General features: G+C 41.8%; 1 protein-coding gene across 1 annotated transcript; it reads left to right on the forward strand.

Annotated features, from left to right (window-relative positions):
- Positions 1 to 369: 369 nt before the first annotated feature.
- Positions 370 to 10,061, forward strand: Aadacl4 (arylacetamide deacetylase like 4). The gene is made up of 4 exons (NM_001081248.1): positions 370 to 537; positions 4,487 to 4,703; positions 6,317 to 6,380; positions 9,287 to 10,061. The coding sequence occupies exons 1-4, from the start codon at positions 370 to 372 to the stop codon at positions 10,059 to 10,061; spliced, it is 1,224 nt and encodes a 407-aa protein (NP_001074717.1).
- Positions 10,062 to 13,701: the final 3,640 nt, after the last annotated feature.

Genomic DNA, 13,701 nt, shown 5'->3' on the forward strand with positions numbered 1-13,701 from the left:
GCAAAAAATTAAAGTAGTAGTAGTGATCATCATCATCATCATCATCATTATCATCATCACCATCATCATCACCATCAACAACAACAACCTCCATAAAACAAAAAACAAACAAACAAACAAAAATCCCCAACTTTGGTCATCTGTGATGGCTTTCCTAATCCATTTGCTCCTTGGGGAGCAGGTTCCTCTGGCTCCTGTTGATTTGTGTGGTTATTTCAGAGGCTAGATCAGGCCACTGAGTCAGGTGCAGTCTGAAAGAAGGGAGTGGAGGTGGCAGGTCATAAAACTGGGTCAGTTGTTCTCAAGGAATATCTTCAGGGCAGCACCTTCTCAGGACCTCAGATAGCAGTTTCTCAGAGGCTCAGTACCATGGCTATCCCGTGGCTGGTGCTGCTAGTGAGCCTGTCTACCTTTTATCTGGGAGTCTTCATATGGACTGTCATTCAGCACTTTCTCACTGTGGAAATTCCCTCTGCCTTGAAGCATCCTGTCAAGTTCAGACTTCTGCATTGTTTAATGCTGTACATAATTACTCTGGTGAGTCTGCTCTTGGGGGCAGTATGGTTTTCAGTGTTCATCTCTGTAGTTTTCCCTTCTATTATTCTCCCATAACTAGATTCCCTACCAGTATGAGCAACTATGTTCTTGTATCTTAGAAACATGGAAATATTGTGTTTCTGTCTATCCCTTGTTCCCTCTCTCTTCCCTCCCTGCCTTCATCTTGTTTTTGTTCTTACTTTTTAAAGACAGTATATTGTGGAGTTTAGGCTGGCGTTGAATTCACTATGTATCCAGAAATGACCTGAGGCTCCTGTTTGTCCAACTGCTATCTTCCTAGTGCTGGGATTAGAACTCTTATCTTCCAAGTGCTGTGGATAGAGTTGTACAATACCATGCTTGGTTAGTGTGGTTCTGAGGGCCAGACTGAGCTTGCACACTAGGTCAGCACTCTATTTAGCTATACCCCCAGCTCTTCCTTTGTGTTTAAAGTTTTGAGATAAGTGTCTCATGATGTTGAAGTAGTTGTCTTTTGATTTCCACCATGTGAGGACTAAGATTGGATTCAGGCATCACTACTCATTAACTAGACTCTATTTCTGAGGACAGAAAAATTATTTCAGCCAGTTTCTCCTCAAGATAGATCCATGACTCAGCGTGTCTGACACCTTCAACAGCAGCCCCCTACTGCCTTCTACTCACTTGCTTCTAGGTATTTTGTTGCATACTTGTGAACATCTGGGAACCACTGACTATTTCTCAGCAGGAGCCCTTTGCAGGTCAAATCAATGTGTTGATGCATGTATCCAGCTTTTTAGCACGGCTGCCTGGGTGGCTGGACTCTGCATTTTCCTTTGTTGCTGACTGGGGATAGGAACCAAAGCCTATCCTTGGTAGAGTAGGTTTGGAAAGAAAGTTTGGCTTTGTGTGGGAAGTAAACAGTTTGAAGAACATAATGTCTCAATCTTGGCTGAAAGCCTGAAGTGTCCAAAGTTCATAAGTGATTACTTCAGATGGCAGCTACAGTGGAGAAGAGAGGTAGAGAAGAGAGGGGTAAAAAGAAGCTGCAGCCAAGCTGTCTGTTAAGCATCTCTGTTCTACTCTCACTGGCTGCAAGAACCCTTTGCTTAATCTCTATGTATGTCAGAGTCTCCCTCTTCAAGGCAGGCAACATTCTCTGTCTTGTGAGGTCAATATACATATTACATAGCATATGACAAAGAATAATAGGTTTCATATGTGACTTTAAAACGTAATGTGTCCCTGTGTTGTTGGATTTTCCTCCACAATGGACCACACCTAGTGGAGTGAGCAAACCTTGTTCAATACAATAATTGAAATATTTTGGCCTCAACCATTCATTCACCGTTATCTGCAAGTACTTTCCTAAAGGTCAAACTGTTTCAAGCCCATGGACTGTGTAGAACTACAGGATAGTTTGGAGCCCTGGAAGAGCCAAATTTACCAGAAACACTACACTCTTTCCAACCTGTAGTTTCTTTTCTACAGCATCACATCTAGTTCACAATTGTGGGAAATGTGAACGTCATCTAAAAAAACAAAACAAAACAAAACAACAAAACCCTACACAAAACAGTGTAATTCTCTGATGTATCTAATGGCCTTTTAGAATGTGAGTCTAAGTTTAACACCATATGCTCTTCAATATTCCCAAACAAATATTTTTGTTATTCTAGAGGTGGAGGCTGAGAGAGGAAGAAGTTATTATCTTTGCTATCAGATGCCTCATTGGGTAGTATGGGTGATCATATTTTAACAGTGAAGTCATAGGCAATTTCTAAGGAAGTCAGACAAGTATTGTGAAGGTATGTAAGGATTACACAGCTATCATTACAAAGGGTGACAGTTTGGGCCCATCCACCCAAGAGCAGGTAAGAAAGGCTCCCAGTGAAAAAGGAGAAAGCTGCTTGAATAAGAGGTATAGTCAATCTTTTCTTGAGGGAGTGAGGGTTGGAACCAAACTGCACTATTAAGGGCTGCCTTGAAATTTGAGGGGGTTGAGAGCTAAGTTGACAAAGGTCTAGCCCGGCTCATCAGATCATGTACTCTTGATAGGAGGCAGGGGAGGCTTGTAGGCTAAACTCTTTCTCTCTCCTAAAACTCAAACAGGAAAACCATGATTTGGAGCCCTCTTTGGGGAGTTCTTTCATAGAACAATGGATCACCCCACCGAACTTTGAACTAAAAACAAATTCATTTATCCTATGCCCGGATCCTGCTCTGCTGGGTCTCATCAGTAACTTCCTTCTCTGAGGGAAGTTCTACCTGATCGTTCACCTCTTCCCTGGCTCCCTTCCATAGATAACATTCACCCAGTGAATCTCCACAATAACGATGTACAGTGTTTTTCACTTAGCTGGTGATTGCCTCAGCCTTTAGTTTATGTCTGCTTTGTTCCAGACCAGGTGCAAGCTCTTTCTAATTTCTTAATCAAAAACTCACCTTCTGGGAGCCTCCTCCAGAGGAACTATCTCAACCTGGGGAACCTAATTCAACCATAGCAGTCCATAATTTCAGTCTAATGGTTAGGTGTAAGTATCTGCATCTGACTCAATCAGCTGCTGGTTGGGCCTCTCAGAGGACAGCCATACTAGGCTGCCGACTGTAAGCACATTGCAGCAGCAGTAATAGTGCTAGACTCCGGTGCCTCTCTCCCCCATGAGATGCTTTATTTTTGAGATTATAATTATATAATTTTCCCTGGTTATCCAATAACAAAGACATGCCTTTTTAGAAAATGTGGGAAGGCCCAATCCACAAGGTAAGACTGTTTATGAGTAGGAAGCTGATCAAGCAAGGGGGGCAAGCCAGTGAACTGCTTCCATGATCCTGTCTTGAGTTCCTGGCTTGTATTTTCTTGATGATGAATTGTAACCTGTAAGCCAAATAAACCCTTTTCTCTCCCAAATTGGTTGTGGCCAAGTTGTTTATCACAGCCACAAAAGAAAAATAAAACAATATGCTTATTGGCCATTTGTACTTTGTCTTGTGTGATCTATTCATTTTACTGTTTGGATGACTTACTTTCTTGATATAGATGATCTCTCTCTCTCTCTCTCTCTCTCTCTCTCTCTCTCTCTCACACACACACACACACACACACACACACACACACTAGACATTTAATTCTCTTTGAGGCATCACCAGCAAAATTTTTCCTTTCTACAGGCTGAGTCTTCAGTCAATTAAAATGGTTTCCTTTGTGTATGGATTCCTTTTCATTCCATTTGTCAGTGTTTGCCCTTATATCCAGATAGAATGGAGGCTTGTACAAGAAGTCTTTACATATGCCTATGTCTTAAAGTCCCCCCCCCATTGTTCCTTCTAACATTTTTAGAATTTCAAATCTTATAGTACAGTGTTTGATCCTTTTGGATCTGTTTTTATATAGGGATGTAAGACCATTCATCAACATGGAGATACTTAGTTTTTCCAGAGCCATTTGTTGAAGAGGCTTTTCTTTCCTCTTTTAGTCACTCTTGCTGAAACTCACATGGCTGTGATTATGCAAAGGTATATTTGGGTCTTCCATCCTATGCCATTTATCTATATATTTGTCTTGTGAAAAGGCCACATCAACACAATGACATGGATTTTGGTTGAGACAATCAAATTAAGACCACGTCGTTATCTAATCTGGATGTTTGGGGTAGAAGCTCTGAAAAATCCCCTTTCTTTCTAAGCAGAATCCACAGCCATTTGTAGACACCAGTGCATCATGTATGCAGGAGTCAAGAAACAGTCAACTAATTTTAGCAATGCTAAGTGGCTGCAGCATCTACAAGCCTACCTTATAGTCTCCTGTGCCTCAATTTTCTTCCTCTTCTTCTTCCTCTCCACCACCTTCTCCTTCCCATCACCTTGTTCTCTTTTTCCTTTCTACTCCTCCTCCTCCATCATCATCATCATCATCATCATCATCATCATCATCATCATCATGTCCTCCTTCTTCTTTTAACTCCTACAGGGAAATATATTAGAGAAGATGAAAATTTGCTCCATGATCAGATTTATTCAGTTTTTCCAGGACTTAATAGTCATAAAGAAGAACCATAACTTGGTTGTAACCAACATGCATTTTGGGACAATCCCTGTGAGACTATTCCAGCCTAAGGCAGTGTCCTCAGAAGGCCGTCGAGGCATTATTTTCTACCACGGAGGGGGAGCCATATGTGGCAGCCTGGGTGAGTACTTTCTGTGCTGAGTGGGAGAGGGAGGTCTTCATGACAGACAAAGTCTTTCAAACATTCTTACGAGGACCTCTTTGGGGGGAGTCAAAGCAAATAGAAGTTGGAACTTTTAAGGAATGGATTGACAGCTTTGAAATCATATCACTCAATGATATTGAAGCCTCCATGGCAATGTTTCCTGTATAATATATCAGTCCATCTAGGTTTGGGCAGCATTGTCCACTGGGATTCTCCAATACTGTGACATCTCCCTTTACTTTTCACTCATAGCACTGGACATTCCTATCTGGCCCCATAATGACTTCAAGTCTGTATGCTTCCTTCAGCTCAGCCTGACCACTGTTCTAAAACCCTATTCTTGATCATTACATCATTTCCATAGCCAAAAGTTGTTTCCTTGCTAGAGTTATTATACTTTAGTTTCATCATCTTTCCCTACAAGAATGACCCAGTACTTGCCATTGGTAAATGTCAGCTTCCATTACATACCTGAGCATAGAGCCCACCTAGGCACTTTGTCTTCCCTTAACCTTGCTGTGCTGCAGCCTGTGAACTTCTCAATACAGCAAGCATCCTGGGTTGCTCATGTGTTTTTCTGTGCTTGTTGTTTTTACAGACTCAAAAGATATCACTTTTGGGATGAGGGTTACTTCATACCTTCTGGTGATTGAGGTAGCCATAGAAGTTCTGAAGATGTTACCAAGATGCCTTCTATAATTCATAAGTTATCTATAAGTCTATCTTGTCTGTGGTACCCACCCTTTTCCAGGAACTCTTTGTCCTTGTTCTTTCTTCACTGTCATCAGCCCCTAAGACCCTCTTCTCTGAGCTGTAATCCTCTATTGCAGGATAGTGCTATTTCCACATCTTAAGCAGAAATGGCACAGGAGATATTTTCTAAATATCTACTTAACCACAGACCCTCTCCAGGAATAGAGGACACACCAGAACACACACACACACACACACACACACACACACACACACACACAGAGAGAGAGAGAGAGAGAGAGAGAGAGAGAGAGAGACCATAAATTTAGGGGTCTACATGTCAAAGGAGGAGGCTAGAACATGCAGGAGAACAAAAATGAGGAGGTGGTTTCAAATGTGGGTATCACAGGGATGGAACAAAGAGTTATTCAATGTTTCTGATCAATCTCTCAAACAAAGTCCTAAATTGAACCAAGATGAGCTTTGTACTAATTTTAATGGATCTGTATACTACTATAGGTCATAATTTATCTCCTTAGGAATGCAAACCTATGAGCATATTAATAATCCAGGTCTGGATCTGCAAGCATACCACCATAGCAATGCTCATTTCAGATTCAATCATCCAAAAGTCCCTGGTTTATCCACACTGTTTAAAATTCAATGCTATAGAAAGTAAACCATAAATTCCAACCAAATCTTGATATTCAGGAATTTGGGAATAACGTCTAGCCTTGTCCAGGCAGAGCTGGCCAAGGTTACCTCAGAAGAATAAAGAATAGCAAAATACAGATGTCATTATTACCATGTCCAACAGGACAGCTGCTACTTCTGGGACTGTAGTGGGAAATGCTGGGCTCTTGTCACACTGCTTAACACCTGGGTTCCTCTTACAGACTGTTACCACAATCTGTGCAGTTTCCTGGCCCAGCAGACGGATTCAGTGGTGCTATCAGTGGGGTGAGTGGCCTGAGACAATTGGTAGTTTATATATGTGGGTGTGAATTTTGGGGTACAGATTTGGGTGACTCTAGACCACAGAAAAGGGTCCTGACCTCAGATACTCTCTTGTAAATGTTTCCCTGAACATGTCCACCCCACTTTCAAAAGAGTAGAAGTCTTGAAATATATGTATTCCTAGGAAGTACATCGGTATATTGTAACAGAAGAAATGTAAAACTAAAGAGTTCTGGGCTCCTATGGAATAATATAGATCCACATTGTAGAGAACCAGGAAGGGCATACCAGGATGGAAAGGAACCCAGGTAGTGTTTTAAAGTCAAAAGTGACACTATGTCTTCTTTCTGATGTTAAATTCATTAAAGTCAAAAGAAAACTTTCTCAGACACTCAGAGACCGACAGCAGCTAGAAATACAGAAAAGAATAACTGACCAATATTGAAATCAAGGTATCTCATTTGGTTGGGTTATGTTGCCTTTGGAAACAGTGGTGCAATTAGACTTGGGAAATGGTCAAGGTTAATTGAAGTAATGACTATTGTTGCCTGATGGTTCTGCTATTTGTTGCAACAATAAAATATCCACTGTGTAGAAACCACTTTGAATGAACGTAGAACATAACTTAAGACCCAACTCTGGTATTCTGAAAATAAAAACCTCTTTGAAAGGATGGAAGACAGAGATGAATATTTATCATTGTTTGAGAACAAATACAGTTTAAAGAACTAAATGAGAAAAATTATAAACCACACTGCAAGATTCTGCTACTTCAATAGCTACCACTTCAGTTGCCCTTTCATACCCTGACATCTCTCAGAATGGGTGGCTAGAGCAAATCACTTAGACTCTGTTCCTCTCTGGTGGCATAGGGAGATCTAGTAACACCTTTTCAGACTTCAGAGAGCATCTCTCCTCTGAACTTCCCACAGTGTCTGAACTTCTAATATGGGAACCTACATCTCTGAGATTCCCTCAATGGAACTGGAGAGGAGTGTGCAAGCCCCTGATCTGAAATCTTGAAGGGAATTCCTCAGTGGGGAATTCCAGATACTTAGAGTTCTGATTCATGGGCCAGAGAAGATATACTAAAATAGCAAGTTGAGATGCTCAGCTAGAGAAGAGTTTTAGGACTTCCAGAAGGCTGCTGTGAGTTATGTTGCTGTAACTAGCAGCCATTTATCCCCAGCCTTCCCCCTTACCCACTCTTCCCTCCATCCTTAGCTTCTTCTTGCCCACTCTTCACTGTCCCTCCTCCTAATTTCCCCTTTCTCATTTTTCTCCCCTTCCTGACCTTCCTTTCCTGGACACAACAACCATTGAGTCTAAATGAAGTCTCTGAAACTCTGTTGACTGAGAGTGGTGACATCAATCATCTCTTTGGAGTTCTTTTCTTCCACCAGGGTGGAAATTGGGTGTAGGTGAGCAACTCTTCCAACTGGTTATTTATGGCTTCATAGTCCTTAGTGTCTGAAGTCACTGGTGGCAGTAGAGAACTAGGAGCCACAACAGGCACCACCACTGTGTTCGTTGCCCTTAAGCTTGCTTCTATTAACGTGTATATGTGTGAAATCACCTCTGCCCCCACGCCTTGACAACACCCATGTTCTAGGGTGTCTAAAACCCGTGGTCCTTAAGGCAGTGGTTCCTCCTTCTGTTGTTCTAATTGCCCACATTATGGCCACTGCTGCCTGTCTTCTTTATCTATTATTATCTTCAAGAGCTGCTATTGTTGCCAATGTGTCTTTGCTTCTGTTATCTGTTGTGATTCTTAAAGCTTCACTTTTCATGCTTCAAGACCACTTTGCAGTTTTTGTGTTAAGGTTTCTAGCTTCCTCCAAGAGGTAGCAATTCCCACTGCCAAGGTGCCCATTGGTCTTTGTGCTTCTGCCACCATTGGACTACATGCTGTCACCGTATGGTGCTCTCTCACCTCTGAACCTGCTCCATTTCTTCCAGTCCTGTGCTCAACATTGCCATCAGTTCTTTCTTCCTGTAACTAGATCATTGCATTCATGAGAATAGTATCATTGTCCCTCTTAGGCTGTTTCAACATTACATCTTCCAGGCTACCAGGGTCTTGGTGGGACAGTGATAGGAAACATCTGGTGAAAGCTGTTTGAAATAGTGGATAGGTTGCTTGCAACTACAACTGCAAGAGCTAGAGTGTCTTAGCTAGTAGCTGCAGTTGTGTAGCTTGTTGCTTCCTCAAGGTATGTATGTTCTTCAAAGTGACCAGGGCTGACACAAGGATAGTCCAGATGAGTGAGTGGTAGTCATTTTCTTACATCAGCCAGGGCACTGGAGAAAAGTCTAAGAATTTTCAATTAGGGAGTCTAATTGTCCCATCCCCTAACAATGACATTTATTTCCAGGAAAATGAAGATTAGAACGTTTATTTACATTAATACCTCATACTATACTAAGTTTATTTACATTAATACCTCATGCTATACTAAGTTATTAGTATAACCAATGTTATTAATATAACATTGATGTAAAAATTAAAGAACAGTGGTTTTGGCAATGCTCAATGGATGCTTGATACAGCAGGGAGAGCTAAAACCCTTCATTTGTCCCACTGGAACCAGCAGAGCTCCAGTCACCATTTCTGAATCTTTGTTGGTTGTTCTGTTTCCTAAGGCAACAGCTTTAAGCTTGCCTGATCCTTTGTGGGGCTTACTCATCTATGGGAATCATAATGTGCATTGGAATGGAAAATCTGTCCTTTCTAACTCTGATGGGCTCCTCATGTCCACATAGGAAAATGAGGATAGATCTTTACTTGCTAGGGTCATTCTGAGGATTTAATCGGGTTCTTTTTCTAATAAGAGTAGAGGATGTTGTTCAAATGGCCTCCAATGATACATGTGTATATTGCTGTCTTGGGTTTGTTTGTTTCCTCTTAGGTACCGCAAGCTTCCTGACCACCATTACCCTTGTATTTCTAAGGATTGCCTAAATGCCTCCATTCACTTCTTGAAGAATCTAATGACCTATGGGGTAGACCCTTCCCGGGTGGTAGCCTGTGGAGAAAGTATTGGAGGTGGGACTGTGGCCTTAGTTACCCAGGCATTGGTCAGCTTCCCAAGTCTCCCCCACATCCGTGCTCAAGTGCTCATTACTCCAAGTATGCAGGCGATCAATTTCCGCTTACCATCACATCAGCAAAACCAAAATGTCCCATTCCTCACCAGAGACATACTCACAATAGCTGTGTGTAAATATCTGGACATTGACTTATCTTGGAAAGATGCACTGTTTAATGGTACTTATATGCATCCAGACACCTGGGAGAAGTATAGAAAATGGCTCAGCTCTGATAACATTCCTAGAAGGTTCAAGAATAAAAGCCTCCTGCCCGAGTTTTCAAGACCTTTCAATGAGGCTGCCTTTCTGGAAATCAGACATAATTCTGGTTTAGAGGTTTCACCTATCCTAGTAGATGACAAGATCATTGCTCAGGTTCCAGAAGCATTCCTAGTGACCTGTGAGAATGACCCCCTGCGTGATGATGCCTTGCTCTACAAGAAGCGCTTAGAAGACCAAGGCGTCCCTGTAACCTGGTACCATGTGGAAGATGGCTTTCATGGATGCATCCTTTTGTTTGATAAACAGCCTTTCTCTTTTCCCTGCTCCATAAAAATTGCAAATGCTGTTGCCAGTTACATAAAGGGCATATGACAGTCACCTTTGGCTTAGAGCATGGAACAAGATAATAACTGCCTCTTCTGGTTTTTTTCCTAGTTTAGTTTCACTGGGTAAGGAGATGCTGAAGCAATTCATGATTCAAGAAGGAAAAACTAGGTGGAAGTAAGAACTGTTAGCTTTTCCGGGCGTGGTGGCACATGCCTTTAATCCCAGCACTCGGGAGGCAGAGACAGGCGGATTTCTGAGTTTGAGGCCAGCCTGGTCTACAAAGTTAGTTCCAGGACAGCCAGGGCTATACAGAGAAACCCTGTCTCGAAAAACCAGAAGAAGAAGAAGAAGAAGAAGAAGAAGGAGGAGGAGGAGGAGGAGGAGGAGGAGGAGGAGGAGGAGGAGGAGGAGGAGGAGGAGGAGGAGAAGAAGAAGAAGAAGAAGAAGAAGAAGAAGAAGAAGAAGAAGAAGAAGAATTAGAAGAAGAAGAAGAAGAAGAAGAAGAATTAGAAGAAGAAGAAGAAGAAGAATAAGAATAAGAATAAGAATAAGAATAAGAATAAGAATAAGAAGAAGAATAAGAATTAGAAGAAGAAGAAGAAGAACTGTTAGCTTTTTATTTAAGAAAGACTGGACTGTGTGTTTTATTCCAGAGCCAACAACATCCAGTGTAGCAATGCTTTCTCCTGTCTCATTCGCTTGAAATAAATGTCAAAGTTTAAAAAAGTCTGTCAAATTTTCTGTAAGACTTCTCTAAGAGGTTGTGTAGAATAAATTCCATCATCTAGTCACACCATTACTGGTTAATCTGTACCCATGATGACACGGAGAAAGGATCGTTCTTAGTGGTTTTTTTTTCCTGAGGCCAAAGTCACATGATCACTTGTACTCAATTTGTGACAATTTCCTCAATCTATCCTGATGTTATTTCACAGACCCCCTTCTAGTACAATGACTCTTATGCTGAATTATGAGTTGACATCAATGTGGGAATTTAAGAAACAGAGATGAAAAGTCAATGAGAGAGGACTAAAAACGATGAGTGACCTCTGGGATGCCATGTTTTTTTTCCAGAGATCACATTATTCAGTGAAATTTCTAAATCAGACCCTGGTCTACCATGAGATGTGTTCTCTGAGTCACAGCTATGATGTAAGTGTTTGAGGTCACCTGGTGTTTAGAAGGTATGTCACTAGGTGAGGATGGTGCTAAATTCACATGTCATTCCAAGTTTCACAAGGGCAATTGCCTTTGCTTAACCCATACACACACACCCTCTCTCTCTCAGTTGACAGGGAATTTGAAGGAATTCTCTCCGCTGCATGTTGGGAATCATCCAGAGTAAGGTTGTTGTTTAACAGGTTCATGTCTAGTAAATTAGCCAAATGGCAATTAATCCAAACCCTACTTTCAAAATAATGAATTAATAAGGACTCTGGCTCCATCTTCTATGGTAACCAGCCTTGTCTTAGTTGTAGCACCCTCAGGTGTGAATGATGGAGGAATGAGGTCTTGTTTGCATCCTGAATACTTGTGACTAGGGAAAGTATCAAAACAGAGGATGGAACTGAGATCCTGGGAGCACAGCTTATAGATGAATCCATGGCTTATATATCCCTAGTTCTGAAGGGAGGTGTTTCATATTTATTTTTATAACAATGCCAACATAAATGTGTAGCTTAATAATACATATTCATTGTACCATGGGTTCCATAGGTCAGGAGTTTTGACATGGGCTGGCTGAATTTTTGGATTATGACATCCATAGGGCTGTTATAAGGTAGTGAGTGGGCTGACATTTTTTCTCTTGTGAAATGGATCTCTATCTGTGTACAGTGAGGTTATAAGGCAGACCTTAGTCCCCTCAGGTGGTACTGTGGTCATGCTCATTTTATGGATGTGGAAGGGGATACCCTAAATGTCAAGCACCTCACCAGGGTCACATAAACAATGAGGATATAAGGTCAACTGTCTGTATCCAATGTCCTCCAGTTGAATCCCACGTCCAGATGGCACACACCTTTTGATATTTTGGACACCTCACTAGATTTGGAGATAATTCTACCAACTGAACAGACTGTCCTCAGTTTTTCTCCCTATGGCCACCTTTGTCATTCTAGTCCTCTAATCCATGTTCAGCTAAGTGAAGATGTTCCAACTGGACACATGCTCCACTATGTTCATAGCAGCCTTATTTATAATAGCCAGAAGCTGGAAAGAACCCAGATGCCCCAACAGAGGAATGGATACAAAAAATGTGGTACATTTACACAATGGAGTACTACTCAGCTATTAAAAAGGATGAATCTATGAAATTCCTAGGCAAGTGGTTGGACCTGGAGGGCATCATCCTGAGTGAGGTAACCCAATCACAAAAGAACTCAAATGATATGTACTCACTGATAAGTGGATATTAGCCCAGAAACTTAGAATACCCAAGATATAAGATACAATTTGCAAAACACATGAAACTCAAGAAGAGCGAAGACCAAAGTGTGGACACTTTGCCCCTTCTTAGAATTGGGAACAAAACACCCATGGAAGGAGTTACAGAGACAAGGTTTGGAGCTGAGACAAAAGGATGGACCATCTAGAGACTGTCATATCCAGGGATCCATCCCATAATCAGCCTCCAAACGCTGACACCATTGCATACACTAGAAAGATTTTGCTGAAAGGACCCAGATAGAGCTGTCTCTTGTGAGACTATGCTGGGGCCTAGAAAACACAGAAGTGGATGCTCACAGTCAGCTATTGGATGGACCACAGGGCCCTCAATGGAGGAGCTAGAGAAAGTAGCCAAGGAGCTAAAGGGATCTGCAAGCCTATAGGTGGAACAACATTATGAACTAACCAGTACCCCGGACCTCTTGACTCTAGCTGCATATGTATCAAAAGATGGCCTAGTCGGCGATCACTGGAAAGAGAGGCCCATTGGTCGTGCAAACTTTATATGCCCCAGTACAGAGGAATGCCAGGGCCAAAAAGTGGGAGTGGGTGGGTAGGGGAGGGTATGGGGGACTTTTGGGATAGCACTGGAAATGTCAATGAGGAAAATACCTAATAAAAATATAAAAAAAGAATATTTTCCTTAAATAAAAATGTAATCCATTAGTAACTGGGGTAAAAGAGATGCTGCTATGGGAGACTCAAAATGATGAGCTGTGCTTTACACTTAGCATGGAAGGATGGATTGAAATAATAAAGTATAACTCCTTGCTATTTTTGTTACTTTTGTATTGCTATGACAAGATACTGACCCAACAACTCAGGAAGGATTTATTGGCTACATGGTTTAGGAAAGATTTCATTACATGATGGTTACACAGGCAAAGTGGAGTTTACAGCAATTGGAAGCTTCTCTGATGAGAAATGGAAAGGCCATGAGAGAAGATGAGGGGAGAGGAAGGGACTTTGAGAGAGGAGGGAGGAGAAGCTCTGATTTGTGGGGTAGTGAAAGGGAGCCTGTTTTGGTTGAATGAGGCTTGCTCGGGAGACCCAGTAGAAAACTCTACAAGAAATGAAACAGTGATCCACATTCCCAGAGACAGGTGCCTGACACCACAGAGCCCCCAACTCCATAATTCTTATCAGTCACACAGATAAAGCTCTAAGCTCCTAGCATTCTGACTAGACTCCACCTCCACAGTTACCTGACTATAGCCAGGTATGCTCATCCCCACAG

The sequence above is a fragment of the Mus musculus genome, chromosome 4 (genome assembly GCF_000001635.26).
Source record: "Mus musculus strain C57BL/6J chromosome 4, GRCm38.p6 C57BL/6J".
NCBI classification, from domain to species: domain Eukaryota; kingdom Metazoa; phylum Chordata; class Mammalia; order Rodentia; family Muridae; genus Mus; species Mus musculus.

Coding starts and splice junctions, on each gene's coding strand:
- Aadacl4 (NM_001081248.1), top strand. CDS start 370: ATGGCTATCCCGTGGCTGGTGCTGCTAGTGAGCCTGTCTACCTTTTAT. Junction 4,704..6,316: donor AGCCATATGTGGCAGCCTGG/GTGAGTACTTTC, acceptor TTCCTCTTACAG/ACTGTTACCACAATCTGTGC. Junction 6,381..9,286: donor TCAGTGGTGCTATCAGTGGG/GTGAGTGGCCTG, acceptor GTTTCCTCTTAG/GTACCGCAAGCTTCCTGACC.